The 17,319-nt window shown below is 38.9% G+C and overlaps 1 protein-coding gene across 1 annotated transcript in view; it reads left to right on the plus strand.

The window, feature by feature from the left end:
• The window catches only part of LOC149251462 (EamA-like transporter family), a 90,715-nt gene extending 77,797 nt beyond the window's left edge, over positions 1 to 12,918 (plus strand). Inside the window, exon 4 of the mRNA XM_089459452.1 lies at positions 11,789 to 12,918. Coding sequence (XP_089315578.1) covers positions 11,789 to 12,087 — 299 coding nt within the window. The 3' untranslated portion in view covers positions 12,088 to 12,918. The remainder of the gene's footprint in view (positions 1 to 11,788) is intronic.
• The last annotated feature ends 4,401 nt before the right edge of the window (positions 12,919 to 17,319 follow it).

Genomic DNA, 17,319 nt, shown 5'->3' on the forward strand with positions numbered 1-17,319 from the left:
TATATGTCCCTTTATGTTTTCTTGTACATATGTATCTTTCCATCATTGATATTCTGTTTATGTCAAAATGACTTCAGGATTTCCTTTAATGGTCATATTCTGAATTGGGATGTTTAACTTTGTCCTTTTTTTTTTAGGTTTTTGCACTAACAAAGTAGAAGCAACAAGTAGAAGCTTAAAGTAGAAGCAACAAGTAGAAGCTTAAAGTAGAAGCAACAAGCTTCTGCTATAATCAAGGGCAGTGTTATAAAGGGAAGTAATTATAAAGGGAAGCGTACTGTTAAATAATACTACCTATGCACTTAAGATTTCAAAAGATACTTCAGAAAATACTATAAAATTACAAAAAATAATACTGATTACAATATTTATAATTCTCATTTATTATGGCTGTAACCTTATTTTAACAGGTCTGAGAGTTTAACATAGCTCTGATACCAAATGTAAAGACTGTAGTTAAGATTCAACTAGATGGACAAATTTCTTGTAAAATTCTATCAAATTAAATGCAATTGTGTACCTGATTCTCCCATTTGGTGTTGGTCCACGTTGCTCCGAGTTTTCTGATTCCGTTACCAAACCAACCGATTCCTCCTTGCCTATCTGGGATCAACCTCTGCGGTTCCCAGATCCAGAGAACTTCGAATTGGAAGTCCACTGGCCCCCGTGCCCAAAACTCCAAGAACAACTCAAAATTTCCCAGTTCTCAGTTCAAAATCGAGCCCCTGGCTCATCCCTCAAACAGATTGATTTTCTATCACCATTCTCTGTATTTTCCTCTCTGCACTATATTTCAAAGGTGAAGGCAATCCTCTATTTTCCCCAAAAACTGATTTTTTTCCTTTCCCCCCTTTTTCATGCTCCCCTTCCGTCTTTATGTATCAATTCTTGGCTGTCACTGCTCCCTACATGGTGACACCTTCCTTTGTAACATGTGACTCTATTTGACCAAAACTACAGGGATATTGACATGTGTATTAGGTTTATTAGTTTTCTATAAATGCCCTTAGTTTATAATATTTATTTATTTTGATTTAAATTTCACATTTTAATAATTTATTAATATAATTTATTAATATTATGGGATATATAAATATATAACCATATTTATATTTAATTTAAATTTTACATTTATTTCTTTATAAACATATTTACTTTATACTTTTAAATTTATATCATTGAAATTATTTAGGGTATTTTCTCCTTAATTATGACACATTAAACAATATGTTTGGTGATGGGTGAGGGTGTAACTTCTATCTGAAGCGGTGTTGTGTTATTCAACATTTATAGTTAATTTAGAATATATATATATATATAATAGTGCAGTACATGCAATACATGCATATGTAACTATCATATGCATGCTAATATTCTTGTGCTCTCTTCATTAAAGATGGGTCATTACAAAGAGTTTCAAGAGAAACTCAAGCTAATTTCGGTGGACTTCGAGTGCCACCCTAGTTAGCTTTTGGGGAAGATTATTTCAGATCTTCCATTTGGGTTTATTGCAGAAACAATTGCAGGTAAGGGGGTCGAATTTCCAAGCCTAAGCAGAGGATGAGTAGCATAATTTGGAGGGACGAATCCATTGCCAAACTCAAGATCAGAGTCATCACCAAAGAGGACTGAGTAGTTTGTCTAGGGCCGAATTTAATTGGTCACACCAGCTAGAGGTCTATTGGCGCTCAAACTAGCAAGGGTCCTAAAAAGGGATCCTTGAAGGGCTACTACTAGGCTAAGGGCAACAATGGAGCGATCGCCCACTGTTACCTTGGCTAAGGTTGCCTACTCTTTATGGACTTTCACTGATGGGAAGAGACTTGTTATGATAAGGATCATGAAATGGATGGACCAATGATAGGGCAAGGGGTGATCCTGGAAGCCTATTCACAAAAAAGGCTCAAATCTGTTGCTTGCTTGTCTTGGAAGACAAGATGGAAGGCTCTCAAGGAAGGGCTCGGGGAGAATTTCAAGGGTTAGGTTTTGAGTATGTGCCTTATAAAGGAGATCCCTAAGCCCTAGAATTCTTATGGAAACTTGGGTCTCTGGTGATTTGAAGAATTAACCTTGATAGTGCATGGGACCACACGAGACCAAGTGGACCCGAGGTTAGGTCAAGGGGATAGGATTTAGAAACCAATGATGTGCTTGACCTAATTAGGGAGGGGAAAGGGATCAAGGAATGAATTTTCAATAAAAGGCAATGCAATGATCCCAGTGAGGTTTCTAGCCTAAGGGAAACCAAGGTCAAGAATTGGTCTTCAAGCTAAGGCTTACAATATCTCAAGATCCCACCGTCAGAATCTCATGAAATTTGGAGGGCTTCTTGAGGACACACCAGCGCAGTTGTGGACCAAAAATCGAAGTATTTGGATGGCTAGATAATTGATGCACTAGGTGACCTAGAGGACTAGACCTAGAGAATAGGAAAGGGGAGAAGGAGAGTAGGTTTACGGTGATCACCTTTGGGTGGACCAGTGCCTAACCCTTTGGGGAGAAATGGAGTCAGGAAGAATCATGACTATGGACCTTCGAATTTTCTAGGTCAAGGAGGCCTCAAAGACAACTTTGCTTGGCACTACGGCAGTGACAAAAGAAACTTCAAAGACTTTATACTTCGTTTTGCAAGATAAATGGCTTATCAAGATGAATTTCAGTAATGAAACATCCCTAGGAACATTCATTCATTATACATGGCCCATACATGAAACATTCACTATCCAGAAACAAAATTTCCACAACTTCGCATGAGAGATGTAGCAAATAAGCCCTAGTATAGTGAAATCTCAACAACAATGTATGTGACAAAATTAGAAAGAAAGAATAGTATTAAGATGTATGTACATGTATAAGAATATATCCAACCATTCAAAAACTTGCCATCAAGAAGCTCCAAGACATGAAAATTATCCAAACATCAAAATTCATTCAATGCTCCAAAAATTTTCCCTCCAAGAAGGATAGCGAAAATCTCTAAAGAGATACAAGTTCCAAATCCAAGTGATGATACAAAATGAATTCATGTCTCTCCTATTTATACACTCATTAGGAGTACGAATTACCTAATTTGAGCCTACATTAGCCCATCAACGAAAATAATGTGCAAATAACTATCTTCTTCGTGACAAGCCCACCAAACTAGCTCATAAACAAAACAGCAAGCCTCCCAAGAGGTCGAATAATCAATAGTGCATGTCGTTGGGCTCTTTCAGAGGCTTGATGAAGTCCATAAGTGCCAAAATGATAAATTGGACTTCCAAAAAAAATGGACAAGGGGTTGGCCCCTTGTTCTCCACATAATAAACACGTGGTGCTCCCAATGGCTGTGAGGGCACACAAGTGACCTCATGGGTGTCCAAGTAAGTCGAAGATGCTTGTAGACCATCTGTAAGGGCTCAGATGATGGTGTAAGTGACACCACATCAGCATACCATTCCTGGGTCATCTGCCAAGTGCATGGTACAATTGTGGCGCTGCTTGGGCAAAGGTGAGCTAGGTGCATCTTCCTCATCCAATAAGTCAATCTCGAGCAATCTCTGAACATCTTTGGGGATCCATGGAGTGGTGTCTATTGTTGTGGAGGCCGATGGCTCTCAACACACACCCTACATGTGTCAATGTAGCCCTTTGGAGGGTCAGGACCCCGTATAAGGAGACCAAACCCAAGATGGAGACCATCTGCAATCTTGCATAAGATCCAATGCATCCCCTAGCTTTCCAGTACAACAAGTCATCAAGGAAATCGAGTAAAAGAGCTTACAAACCATGGACAATAGGTGGAGACTTCATAATGATATGCCTTTCCATAATGTGCTTTGGCATGTGCTAATGTCTCCAAGCTCCAAATGGGGTTAACCAAGTATCCCATTAGGTGGTTTCTACTTCTAAAGGGGATAATATGTCCAAGGTACATCATTTAAAAGGTGGTGGCATGTGATAAAGAGATGAATGGAGTAGGGAATGAAAAGGGGCAACCTTGGGCCACATGCTGGGGTACAAGGGTAGCTAGTAAAAGGGAAGCCCACATTTGGGTATATAATGTATAGGAGGGAGCAATCATGGTACATGAGGTGCCTCGACCTTGATTTTTCCACCCTTCTTTATATGCCTTTTGCCTTTTATGATTTTTCTTTAATTAACTGTTAGGGGCTCAAGGGGTGAGAGCATGATGTGTGAGATATAGTAGTGGATACCTCTTTTAAGGTAGGGTGAGTCATTGCCCACTAGGGGTTGGGACAATTATGGGTTCCTAAATGATAAAGGAGGCTCATTTAGGGCCTGTAGGAACCAGGGTGATGGCCATGATGATGGGGTAGAGCTCATGTATTGGATTTTGCCCATGTGCTAAATGTGTTTGTCCCGACCATCTTTTGCATTTTGTGGTATATTTTCCTGCTGAATGTGGCCAATTATGCTTTTGCTTTTATTTTCAGCTGCATCAATCTCTGGGGCATCATTCCAGGCTTGACCCAAGGTGTGGGCAAGGGGAAGGGGAAAGCCAACCCTATGTGGACCTAGCAGAGGAATGTGGACCCAGGTGGGAGAAATGATTAATGGGGTTATAATGAGCGGAAAGGGGCCAATATATGTGGATGAGGGAGTAGGACCACACCACCAAAATCAAGGTTTCCCATGAAGTACCATCCCTAAAGCCAAAGGGTTAGTAAAAGATATCCCACAAGACTAGAATCCAAGGTTAACATCCAAAAAAGGTCTAAGGGACAAGAGCACAGACCTAGCCCACTCTTTTCGCCAAATCCCCCCATTAATCCATGCCCAAAAGTTTCCATGATATGTAAACTACAATACTCGGTTACCAAATGACAAGGCATACCTTTAGGTTTAGGAGGTCCACCTTCAAACATACAATCATGACAGATGGGTGAGGGACCACATGGATGGCTTAGGTGGCAGAGAAGTGGCACAACGAGCTAGTTGGTGGCTGCTGGATGCCGGCTGAGGACCATCTTGGAGAAATTTTTTCTCCTAGGGATATCACCCACAAAATGGTGGGTAACATCTGGCTCCAACTGGGATGTGATCTCTCGAAGAAGTGGACGAAGCTATTCGAACAAGAGGTCACGAGAACTCCAACAATATCTTAGTTATCGTGGACCTGTCACCTGCACATATTAACGACTAAACCCACGGGGCAACATGTTTTCACGGTGTCTTATGATCACCCATGCTTAGTGTTAGGTCATAGAAGCAACAGAAAAATAAAATATGCAAATGTTAATTTCAATGCAGCTAATCTACCATGAGAAATATCATATGATGTTAGTTCTAATGTGAAAATCAACATGCAATGCATCCTACTCTAACATGCATATAGTGAGGCCAATACTAAGCGTAATCATAAATCCAGTGCAACCAACATATCATCATATCACTGTACATATGCCTGTTAGTATGATTACTCATGAAACAAAACTCAAGGCAAATGCAGACATAATCATATGGAGGGTGAAGTGGGTGGGAGGTGGGAAAACATGATCTCCATTCTATGTGAAAGGAAGCCCTATTATAAGGGGGATAGATCAATCTAGAATTGTGGGGCTCTCCCTCTAAGTACACAATGATGGAATGAATAATCACTCTCAAGAACTCCCTATCACAATCATTGCTTATAATATTATGCTTTGTTGATGCCACAAGGTCGTGATGGGAGGGGAACGAAGGGTGAGGGACAGGAGTACAACAAATAGGTTGCTCATGGTGGTCACATTGGAGAGGAGAGGTTGCGGAGTGATCATAATCCTGAGGATGTGTCAAAGGAGATAAAGGATATTCAATGAGTGGTTCTTCCTTGACACCATATTCAAAAGGGGGAAAAGGGTCATGGTCACTCAAGGTCATACCAAAAGGGATGAGGGACGCACTTGAGGAAGACTCAAGATGATGAACAAGAGGGAAAGGAAAAGGGAAGGGTGAAGTGTCATATTCAATGAGTTTTCCTTCCCCAAAATCATAATCTAAAGGCTCAAGTGATTTGAATATATAATCATAAGGTGGGTAGGTAGGAGCCTCATTGCTTTCCTCATTATAAGCATCAAAGATTGGGTTTTCATTAAAAGGAGAATCAATTACTTCCAACTGTCCCTCTTCATGCAAGGGAAAATAATAATTCTCCTTCCCAAGGGTATCGATGGATATGTCATCACAAGTAATGCCCGAGATAAAGGGAAAACCAATCTCAGCCTCATCTTCTTTGTCGGTATCATAAATGGGAGCATAATCAAATTGAGGCCCAACAACTTCCCATTTCTCCTTTTCAATGCGGAAATAATCTTCAATGTCATCTTCCAAGGGGCTAATGGGATCAACTTTCTCAAGGTTCTCAAAAGAGGAGTCATCGGGAGTAATATCCTTGAGAAAGGTAAGGTTGGTCTCAATTTCATTTTCCATAAACTCATCCTTCCCAACACTTGTGCTTTCTTGTTCATTATGTGGACCTAATGAGGACTCATCTTCCTGCTCATCACTAAGATCCTCAAGGTTATCTCCAACTTCTTCATCTTGACTAATGAGACCTTCCCTTTGGAGGGCTTCCTCTAGGCTTTCACAAGCAGCTTCATTAGATTGGAATTTGGGTCCCTTATACTCTATGAATTTGTTGAGCAACTTGATAAACAATGAAATGCTTTCAGGCTCACACGAGTCAAGCCAACCTCGGTGCTTGTATTCAATAGAAGCAATAAATAACTCCATGAGGCTGTCTAGATGGACCACATTAACTTCAGAAGCATGCTTCATAAGTTTTTCTATGTGGTCCATTGCTGTGGATGGATCACCCTTGAATTGTGGCATATTTTGCAGAAACTTCCAATCCAGGCAATTTGGGTATCCTTGAACCCATGTGATATCCAAAGCAGGAAACCACCCATGAAACTTTTTAGAAGCCATTGATCTTGATATATTGATATCATGGGAGTCGCCAGGCTGAACTAAAATTGCCTTCACAAATGCTTGCTTCACCCTACAAGCATTGACTTTGAAGTTTAATGAAGAACAAGGGCTTCGTTTTTCCATTGGATGCGCCAATAATGGTATGTCAATATGTCGTACGGGGAACAAAACACACGTCTTTTGTTGCTGGTAACGACGCCAAAATGTTGTTGCTCAAACTAGTAGGGGTCCTAAAAGGGGATCCTTGAAGGGCTAATACTAGGGTAAGGGCAGCAATGGAGCGATAGCCCACTGTCACCTTGGCTAAGGCTCCCTACTCTTTACAAACTTTCACCGATGGGAAGAGACTTGTTATGATAAGGATCACGAAATGGATGGACCAATGATAGGGTGAGGGGTGATCACGGAAGCCTATTCACAAAAGAGGCTCAAATATGTGGCTTGCTTGTCTTGGAAGACAAGATGGAAGGCTCTCAAAGGAAGGGCCTGGGGAGAATTTCAAGGGTTAGGTTTTGAGTATGTGCCTTATAAAGGAGGTCCCTAAGCCTTAGAATTCTTGTGGAAACTTGGGTCCCAGGTGATCTTTGAAGAATCAACCTTGATAGTGCATGCGACCACATGGGACCAAGTGGACCCGAGGTTAGGTCAAGGAGATAAGATTTAGCAACCAATAATGTGCTTGACCTAATTAGGGAGGGGAAAGAGATCAAGGAATGAATTCTCAATAAAAGGCAATGCAAGGATCCCAGTGAGGTTTCTAGCCTAAGGGAAACCAAGGGCAAGAATTGGTCTTCGAGCTAGGGCTTGCGATATTTCAAGATCCCACTGTCGGAATCTCATGAATTTTGGAGGGCTTCTTGAGGATACACCAACGCAATTGTGGACCAAAAATCGAAGTATTTGGATGGCTAGATTGTGAGATAATTGATGCCCTAGGCGACCTAGAGGATTAGACCTAGAGAAGAGGAAAGGGGAGAAGGGGAGTAGGTTTAAGGTGATCACCTTTGGGTGGACTAGTGCCTAATCCTTTGGGGAGAAATGGAGTCAGGTAGAATTATGACTATGGACCTTCGAATTTTCTAGGTCAAGGAGGCCTCAAAGACAATTTCACTTGGCACTAGGGTAGCAACAAAAACAACTTCAAAGACGATATACGTCGTTTTGCAAGATAAATGGCTTATCAAGATGAATTTTAGTAATGAAACATTCCTAGGAACATTCATTCATTATCCATGGCCCATACATGAAGCACTCACTATCCAGAAACAAAACTTCCACACTTCGCATAAGAGATGCAACAAATAAGCCCTAGTATAAGGAAATCCCAACAACAATGTATGTGACAAAATTAGAAAGGAAGAATAGTATTAAGATGTATGTACATGTGTAAGAATATATCCAACCATTCAAAAACTTGCCATCAAGAAGCTCCAAGACATATGAAAATTATCCAAACATCAAAATTCATTCAATGCTCCAAAAATTTGCCCTCCAAGAAGGATAGCGAAAATATCTAAAGAGATACAAGTTCCAAATCCAAATGATGATACAAAATGAATTCATGTCTCTCTTATTTATACACTCATTAGGAGTTTGAATTACCTAATTTGAGCCTACATTAGCCCATCAGCTAAAATAATGTGCAAATAACTATCTTTTGGTGACAAGCCCACCAAACTAGCTCATAAACAAAATAGTAAGCCTCCCAAGAGGTCGAATAATCAATAATGCATGTCGTTGGGCTCTCCCAGAGACCTGATGAAGTCCATAAGTGCCAAAATGATGTCTTGGACTTCCAAAAGAAATGGACAAGGGGTTGGCCCTTTGTTCTCCACATAATAAACCTGTGATGCTCCCATTGGTTGTGAGGGCACACAAGTGACCTCATGGGTCTCCAAGTAAGTTGAAGATGCCTGCAGACCATATGTAAGTGCTTAAATGATGGTGTAAGTGACGCTACATTAGCGTACCAGTCCTGGGTCATCTGCCCAGTGCATGGTACAACTATGGGGCTGCCTGGGCAAAGGTGAACCAAGTGCATCTTCCTCGTCCAATACGTAAATCTAGAGCAATCTCTGAACATCTCTGGGGATCCATGGAGTGATGTCTATTGTTGTGGAGGCCAATGGCTCTCAACGCACACCTTACGTGTGCCAATGTAGCCCTCTAGAGGGTTAGGATCCCATATAGGGAGACCAAACCCAAGATGGAGACCATCTGTAATCCTGCATAAGATTCAATGCATCCCCTAGCCTTCCAGTACAACAAGTCATCAAGGAAATCGAGTAAAGGAGCTTACAAACCATGAACAACAAGTGGGAACTTCATAATGACATACCCTTCCATAATGGGCTTTGGCATGTGCTAATGTCTCCAAGCTCTAAATGGGTTTAACCAAGTATCCCATTGGGTGTTTTATACTTCTAAAGGGGATAATATGTCCAAGGTACATCCTTTAAAAGGTGGTGGCATGTGATAAAGAGATGAATGGAGTAGGGAATGAAAGGGGGCAGCCCTGGGCCACATGCTAGGGTACAAGGGTAGCTAGTAAAAGGAAAGCCCACATTTGGGTATATAATGTATAGGAGGGAGCAGTGGTGGTACATGAGGTGCCTCGACCTTGATTTTTCCACCCTTCTTTATATGCCTTTTATCCAATGTTGCACTAATCGTTATTGGGATAATATCGGCGCGAGGAAAAAATCGGAAAAAATCATAATAATCGGGAAAAAATCGGTAATAATTGGGAAAAAATCGTTTGGTACAAAAATATTCATTTTTTTTCAATTTTTTTAATATCTAAACCATCTACAACATAAAATAAATACATTGACACATAAATATGATAAAAGAACTAATATATAAGATGTTTAATATCATTTCTAGCGCTAAAATCACGCATAATAGTGAATCATGTCCTTAATAGTAAGTCCTGACTCTTGAGTCCCAACTCAACCTCAAAAGATCAACAAAAAATATAATAATGTATCTCATATCATGAGTCATAATGTCATATGCAATGAAATGAACCAAATAACTAAAGTCTACTACTACTGATTTCCTTTGCTCCTCTAGATGTAGATGTCGGTGGAGTTGGCAGGCCGTAGTAGACTATGGAGTCTGCTGTGCTCTAGAAGTTGAAGAACTAGGAGCTACAGGAGGTAGACCATGTCCTCTACTTGTGACAAGGATAGCTTGGGTCACCTCCTCTTCCTAAAAAAATAAAATTATTTATTTATTTTTAATTATTTTTTCCACGATTTTTTCGAAAAAATCGGGCAATTTTTTTTTTATCCGATTACTATGCGCGATTTTATCGTTTAGTTGAAATAATTGCGATTAAACGATAATATCGTGATTGTAACAACACTGCTTTTACCTTTTATGATTTTTCTTTAATTAATTGTTAGGGGCTCAAGGGGTGAGAGCATGATGTGTGAGATATAGCAATGGATACCCCTTTTAAGGTAGGACGGTTCAATGCTCACTAGGGGTTGGGACAATCATGGGTTCTTAAATGATAAAGGAGGCTCATCTAGGGCCTATAGGAACCAGGGTGATGGCCATGATGATGGGGTAGAGCTCATGTATTGGCTTTTGCCCACGTGCTAAATGTGTATGTCTCGGCTATCTTTTGCTTGTTGTGGTACATTTTCTTGTTGAATGTGGCCAATTATACTTTTGCTTTTCTTTTCAGCTAAATCAACCTCCGGGGCATCATTCTAGCCCTGACCCAAGGTGTGGGCAAGGGGAAGGGGAAAGCCAACCCTATGTGGACCCAGGTGGGAGAAATGATGAATGGGGTTATAATGAGTTGGCATCTTGGCTCTTAATAACTCTGATGACCGATTGTTCAATAGAAATGACGGGTTATTTTTGTAATATCTGCTTCCAGTGTCCTCGCTTTGTTACTAGTGTTATTGTATTAGTATATTACCTTCATGGAAGAGGATGATAAATTTGGCAGAATTTGTAAAGAAGCTGAAATTTTATGATGCCACTAATCCTTGGCCCATTTTGTTTCACTTTGTATTACTGGTCTAGCTGTTGTGTGTTTCAGTCACTGTTAAATGAACCATATATGTTGCATAAATTTATAGACCTTGTGTTCAAGCAAAATTAACTAGTTGTAGAAACACTTTTATCTACTTCAAAACAGACTGACTTGTTTTATTTTAAACCTTTGGAACCACTTGTGTCTGCAAAGTAGCTTTTTTATTTTAGCTCTTTTCTTTTATCCTCAGGTTTTCAGTTTATCTGTTATTGTACATTCTATAAAATATCTATTCAGGCATAGGGCTATATCTGCTTTTGCTACCCTGGCTTCATTACTAGTGTTGTTATATTACCTTATGGAAGAGGATAATAAATTTGGCAGAATTTTTAACGAAGATGGAATTTTATAATGCCACTACTCCTTGGCCAATTTTAATTCACTTTGTATTACTGACCTAGCTATTCTGTGTTCTAGTCACTATTAAATGAACCATCTATGTTGCATGAACTTATAGACCTTGCCTTCCAGCAAAGTTAAGTAGTTGTGGAAGCACTTTTATCTACTTCAAAACAGACTGACTAGTTTTATTTTAGAACAGACACAATCCCTTGGAACCACATGTTTGCAAAGCTAATTTTTTATTTTAGCGTCTTTGCTTTTGTCCTTAGGTTTTCAGTTTATCCTACGTTATTCTGCATCCTATAAAATATATAACCAGGCAGAGGGTTATATAAAATTCTAATAGATAAAATTGAAAAGTTAGTGAATTTGAGATTTTATTGCGTTGCCTTGAAATTGGCTGGTTTGTTCATACATTTTGCTTAAGGTACCCATACAAATTTGGATAGCTGACTAAAGATTGGCTACTGTGATATTCAGGACTGCTTGATAATGTGCTTAGTGACTATTTGTGGGCAAAGGCTGTACTTCTCACCACACCTACTGTAGCAACGGCTGGTCTGACAATTCAGGTCCCTCTGGCAGCATTAGTTGATTCACTGAGAGGGAACCTGCCTCACTTACTAGATTATCTTGGAGGTGCAGCAGTGCTTGTGGGCTTCTTTGGTATTAATCAACCTGCTATTCATTGTTGTGATTCAGCTGAAGACAAAGAAGTGTGTAATGATTTTGATCCTCAGAATGGCAATAAACATGATACTTGCACTGAGAGTTGCTAGCATTTTCACCCTTTGCGTGCATTTCATATGTTGGTACCTTACCCTGTATCATGTGTCTAACGAGTTTGTGCTGCTGTTATTCTTTGCAATTATTTATGAGCAAGGGAGACATTACTTTGAAAATGCAGATTCAAAATCACTTTATTCCATACATTATTAGACATGTCACGTGTCACAAGAAAACATTCTAGAAGTTCTATGTATTATTAGCAGAGTTCAATTATGCAGTGTCAGCGTAGTGAAGCTCTGATTATGCTTATATTTAGAGAAAGTTTATAACAACTAATATCTTTACATTTTAAGGTTCCATGGAAGGTGTACTTGAAAACTTTTGGTTGTTACTATAGATAAGAAGACCGGGAGGTGTAATCTGTATATCACAGTGATATATACAGAATACCTGTATTGTCATGGAATGTGCATACTGAATTGCATGCTGGAGCCACATCACTATGTTTAGCATCTGGGCAATGATTTGCTTGTCACCTCAAGGATCTCAAGTTGTTTTAGATATGGCCAAGGTTGAGGCTGAGGCATGAACAACAGACAGCCTTGACATGCTTTACAGATGCATAAGTGAGAGTTGAGACTATCTGGAAGATCAGTATTTGGAGGTCCAATGAAATGTTGGTAGAATGGCGACTCGAAATTACTCATTATACCCATAGGCTTTAATGCCATTGCATATGTGTATTCTAAAACAAAAATACAATAGTTTCAGTGACATGGATATATAATTTCACAAGACATATTCATTATGCATCTCATTTAGGTATGGACTGAACCTTACTTAATAACATTTGAGTTATTGTTTCTGATTTTGAAGATAAAGAGATAGCATTTTGTATGGAAGAAAGGATTATCCATAGAAGATAACTGCATATGAGTTTACAACACAGATTTGATCTATCAAAGAGCATTGAGGGTTTGTTTTGTTGGCTGCAAGAAATTTAACAGTTTAGTTCTATACTCTTATCTAATGTGGAGATTTGCTTTCAGTTCCATTGTTAGACATTTGAGGGCAATGGAAAACAAATTGATTGGAGATGATTTTTAAAATCTGCTTTTCCAGAAAGGTAGAAGCTGATAGATTAATTTCTATCACAGGCATTGTGACCAATACCAATGTGTATAACAATGATTAGTGTCCATTTTAAGTGAGTATTTTGTTCCCTGATTTGAGTAGCTTGTTTTGCATTTTAGTTGTTTCCCCCTTTTTGCTATTTACATAATCCTATTTAGCCAGTGAAGTTCACATTTTATATGAGGTTCTTCATAATTTGGCTCTATTAATTTATTTTCTCATTACTTGCTTCTTTCTCTGTAACTTAAAATGATATTATATTGTAGAGTCGAACAATTTATTTGCTTCTATTTAATGTCCACCCTTTAAGATAATCCTATGTCTTCCCAGACATGATAAACACCTTACATTCATAATAAAGGAATTCCCTGGGTAACATGCTACCTGCAAAACATAATCCACTTCACAATGTAAAACAAGCATTACAGTTTTCTACATTCCTAACCAAGCTTGCATATAGATATTTAATCCAGGCAATAGATGAAATATAAGAATATTGTGAATTGAAATCCTTCCATATTAGCAAGCTCGTTCGAAGGGAAAGATGATTCCATGGAAGAGCTGCTCCAAAGCATCTATTCAAGAAGGGTCAAACATTAACGTAGTGTGTAAACAACTAAAAAAAAACCTTCAAAACTGTCACCACCTAATTTATTTTCATCAGAATTAGACAAATGGATGTGTGGAGTTGTGCATGAGATTGTCTTTATTGATTCCTTTCAAAACTCATATTGCTTTGACTGTATTTCCCATTCTGCAACGTATCCCAAAAGGGAAAAAATGCTTCCAATTCAACATTTTGATTGTTGCTGACTGAACATTGCATTCAATTTAATCCAATTAAGGTGCTCCCTAGGGCACTTTTCACACTAAAATAGTCATTTAAAGCAAATAGGACTCTCAATTGCAGACAAACTTCTTTTCGAGGAATGTTCCTTCCTAGAGGAAAATGATCATTTTGTATTTCTGCAATTTTATATGCATTCTTGACTGTCTCCAAACGTTGCAGCAAAGGAGTATGCCCCTTTAAACATATTATCATATTTGTATGATATGTGCAATTGTACCCCACAAAAATGTAGCATAGGAACTTGAAAACAGCGAAAGTTTGGTATTCATATGATTTGGACAGCTGAGAAACATGTAAAATATTAATTTACTGGGCATTATTTAGCGCACTTTTTCAAGTTTCTTCCTAAAATCAATGTGAGTAATCTTTTTGTGCCAGTGAACTGAGGTATTCAATCATGCCGTGGATCCACAAAGCATTATCTCAAGTATAACAAGAGGAATTACATGCTCAAAGAAGCAGAATGAATGCACTGGTATGTATAAAATTTATGATATGAACAGTGTTTCTTCATTCTTCGACTGAATAGAAGTCATCATCATGTTTATAGAGCGACAATACTAAATTCTTTTATCATACAAGTCTTCAAGGGATTATAATCAATGGATTTTCAACGTTCCATCACTAGAAAGTATAGCTTCACTACCATATACACTCAATCACCTCCCACGTGAATCTGAAAGAAGATCCTATGAATTTCCAAGGTTCTATTTTTTTTTTTAAGCTTCCTCGAATGCTTTTATTACTATAAAAGTATTACATCAAGCATAGATAGTTTTCTAAGTCACAAAAAACAACCGTGGGAGATAGAAGCTTCATCCAAGTGTACCCTATAACCCATTAATACACAAGTCTACTGAGGTCTTGGCTATCTTCAGTACATTTGTCCAAAAACTATGAATGATAACATCAGTTGAACCCTTTGCAAAAAGCAAAACCAGATTCATTCAATGTAGAAGCATAAGTATAGAAGTTGACTGAAACCAAAAATATAGAAGTTGACCATGACGTTGCCTCAAGGAACGACCACCGCTGCTGTAGGTTGACATCAACTTCCATCAAAAAAGAAACGAGTGCCGAAAGGGTGTTTTCCACTTCAATTGGCGATGATGACAGGAGATAGGGGTGAGGAACTCCCTTGAGGAGGAGCAACATGAGAAGACACAGTCAGTGAGAGCATTGATAACAACAGGAGTGTCGTTGAGCTCCCCTGATTCAGTACCAGAGTCTGAAACCACAAATTTCTCCACCCTTGTTAGCTGAGTTACAATATCGTCCAAGTTGTAGCAGATATTCCTAAGGATCTGCTTGATGTCCTCCTGTCTTGCAAACAATTTATAGTTGTCGCCCTACTTGTCTCGGAGGACCATACATAGCAGAGTTTCCATCTGCTGATGTATTGTGAGAGAATGTAGGAAATGGAGCTTGCACTTTTGAAATTTGCATAGGTTTGGTATCCACTTTAATGAGACACCTCCCATTTTTGAATATGAGAAGTATGCTTGAACGCCAAACTCCTTTGATTCAAGGAGAATTTCCTTCCTGATCTGAAGAGGGACAAAATCGAAGTAATTACCCACTGACTCCCATCGAAACAACTGATGTCGGTGGGAAGAAGAACCACTTGAACCACCTCGACGACTTGACATTCTTTGCAAAGGAGACATAATGGCTAGTAGAAACGAGTGCCACTGACCCCAGGAATGGAATTTAAGCCTTTGTGAACCAAAAGGGGAGAATAATAAGTAAACTCAAGGAATTGGTTGTACCCAGAGACCGCTATGGCACAAACTATGTCGTAATAAAGGGCTCGTGAAAGTATGACAACCAACCCACCAAACCAAATATGTTGTAATGAGATCAAATATGGGATGTCACCCATATATCACAACGTCATCTATCCAGACCACCAAATGAAACCCCTCTAGGAAGACACAAAACAAGAACAAGACCAGAGAGTTATAGTGATACACGAAACATACCACATAATTTTCACTTTTGAAACGAGATGGAGTTCGCATTTACCCAACTTTTGAAACTAAGACAAAGCGACTACGGAAATACCCTGCTAGAGAGAATTAGAACCTAACTTGACTCCTTTAAAACCAAATGGAGAAAGTACTTGGGTACCAAACCCCACATATTAGAACCAACAACTAAAGGAAATCCCCACTGGGTTAAGGCCCTGAAGCGACAAAAAAGGGAGAATTGTGTTAGGAAAAATACTGAGGGGGGGGGGGGGGGGGGGTGGCGGGGTGAATCAATATTTTACACCCTTCAATTTTTCAATTTCTTATTCTGATTTATGTACACTATTGCCATTAAGGAAACAAGTGTATGTACGCGATTGTGATTAAAACAACTCGCGTATATCTAGATAACTAATTTATCATTAATTTCATGTCTGTTCATCTTTAATCAGTGCATCATTACTTCATTAATCATCAATTAAACAGTAACCATGAGCAGTAAGATCCAAATAGATCATCAACACACAAGGAATATATCAACACACGAACACCAAGATTTTAGGTGGAAACCCAATGTGGGAGAAAACCATTGCTGTCGTCGTCTATGTCTTCTTCTTTTATTATAAAGGAAAACTTCTTACAATCTTGTATTGGGTAGATTCTAATCAGTACGCAGACACCCACCTGCAGAAGGCTACAACCTTCTCTTGTTTTCTAGCACCTACTGGAAGGGAGCTACAACTCCCTTTCTGAAAATTGCTACCCTCGGCTCCTTGTGGACCACTTTTCATAATGTTTCAAACTGAATCCACCTGTTAAACAATCATCAAACCAACCTGAAGGCCACCTGGACCCATGTCAACTATAAACCCAAAGAAACTGAAGCACTGAATTTTAAACACTTTCACACTGTAAATCAATTGAAATTCCAAAGTATCAAGACATTGAATGCAAAACCCAACCAAAATCAATAAATATAAAATTGTGTACGCGACTGTACTAAATAAAACAAGCGTATATACGTGCTTTCTCTGTATAATATCCGTGTACAGTTCTCATAACACTGAACAATGAAATCACTAATCACCGAATCATTCACAGACCATTTCACCAGCTACAGACCATGTTGAAATTTGATGACTAAAAAAAAGTTTCCTGCAATCCCAACCCGGCTTTAATTTTACCTTATCATTCCCATTCAGTTAAATGCCCTTTCCCATAAACATACATTCAACATATAGAATTCTGCAAATGAAATTTTCAGATTAAAACACATGGGACTGTCAACACATGCTAAAAATAAATATGGACATAACCAGACCAACAAC

This window comes from Pinus tabuliformis, chromosome 7, assembly GCF_031772625.1.
Source record: "Pinus tabuliformis cultivar Carrire ecotype Pingquan chromosome 7, CPIR1, whole genome shotgun sequence".
Taxonomy (NCBI): domain Eukaryota; kingdom Viridiplantae; phylum Streptophyta; class Pinopsida; order Pinales; family Pinaceae; genus Pinus; species Pinus tabuliformis.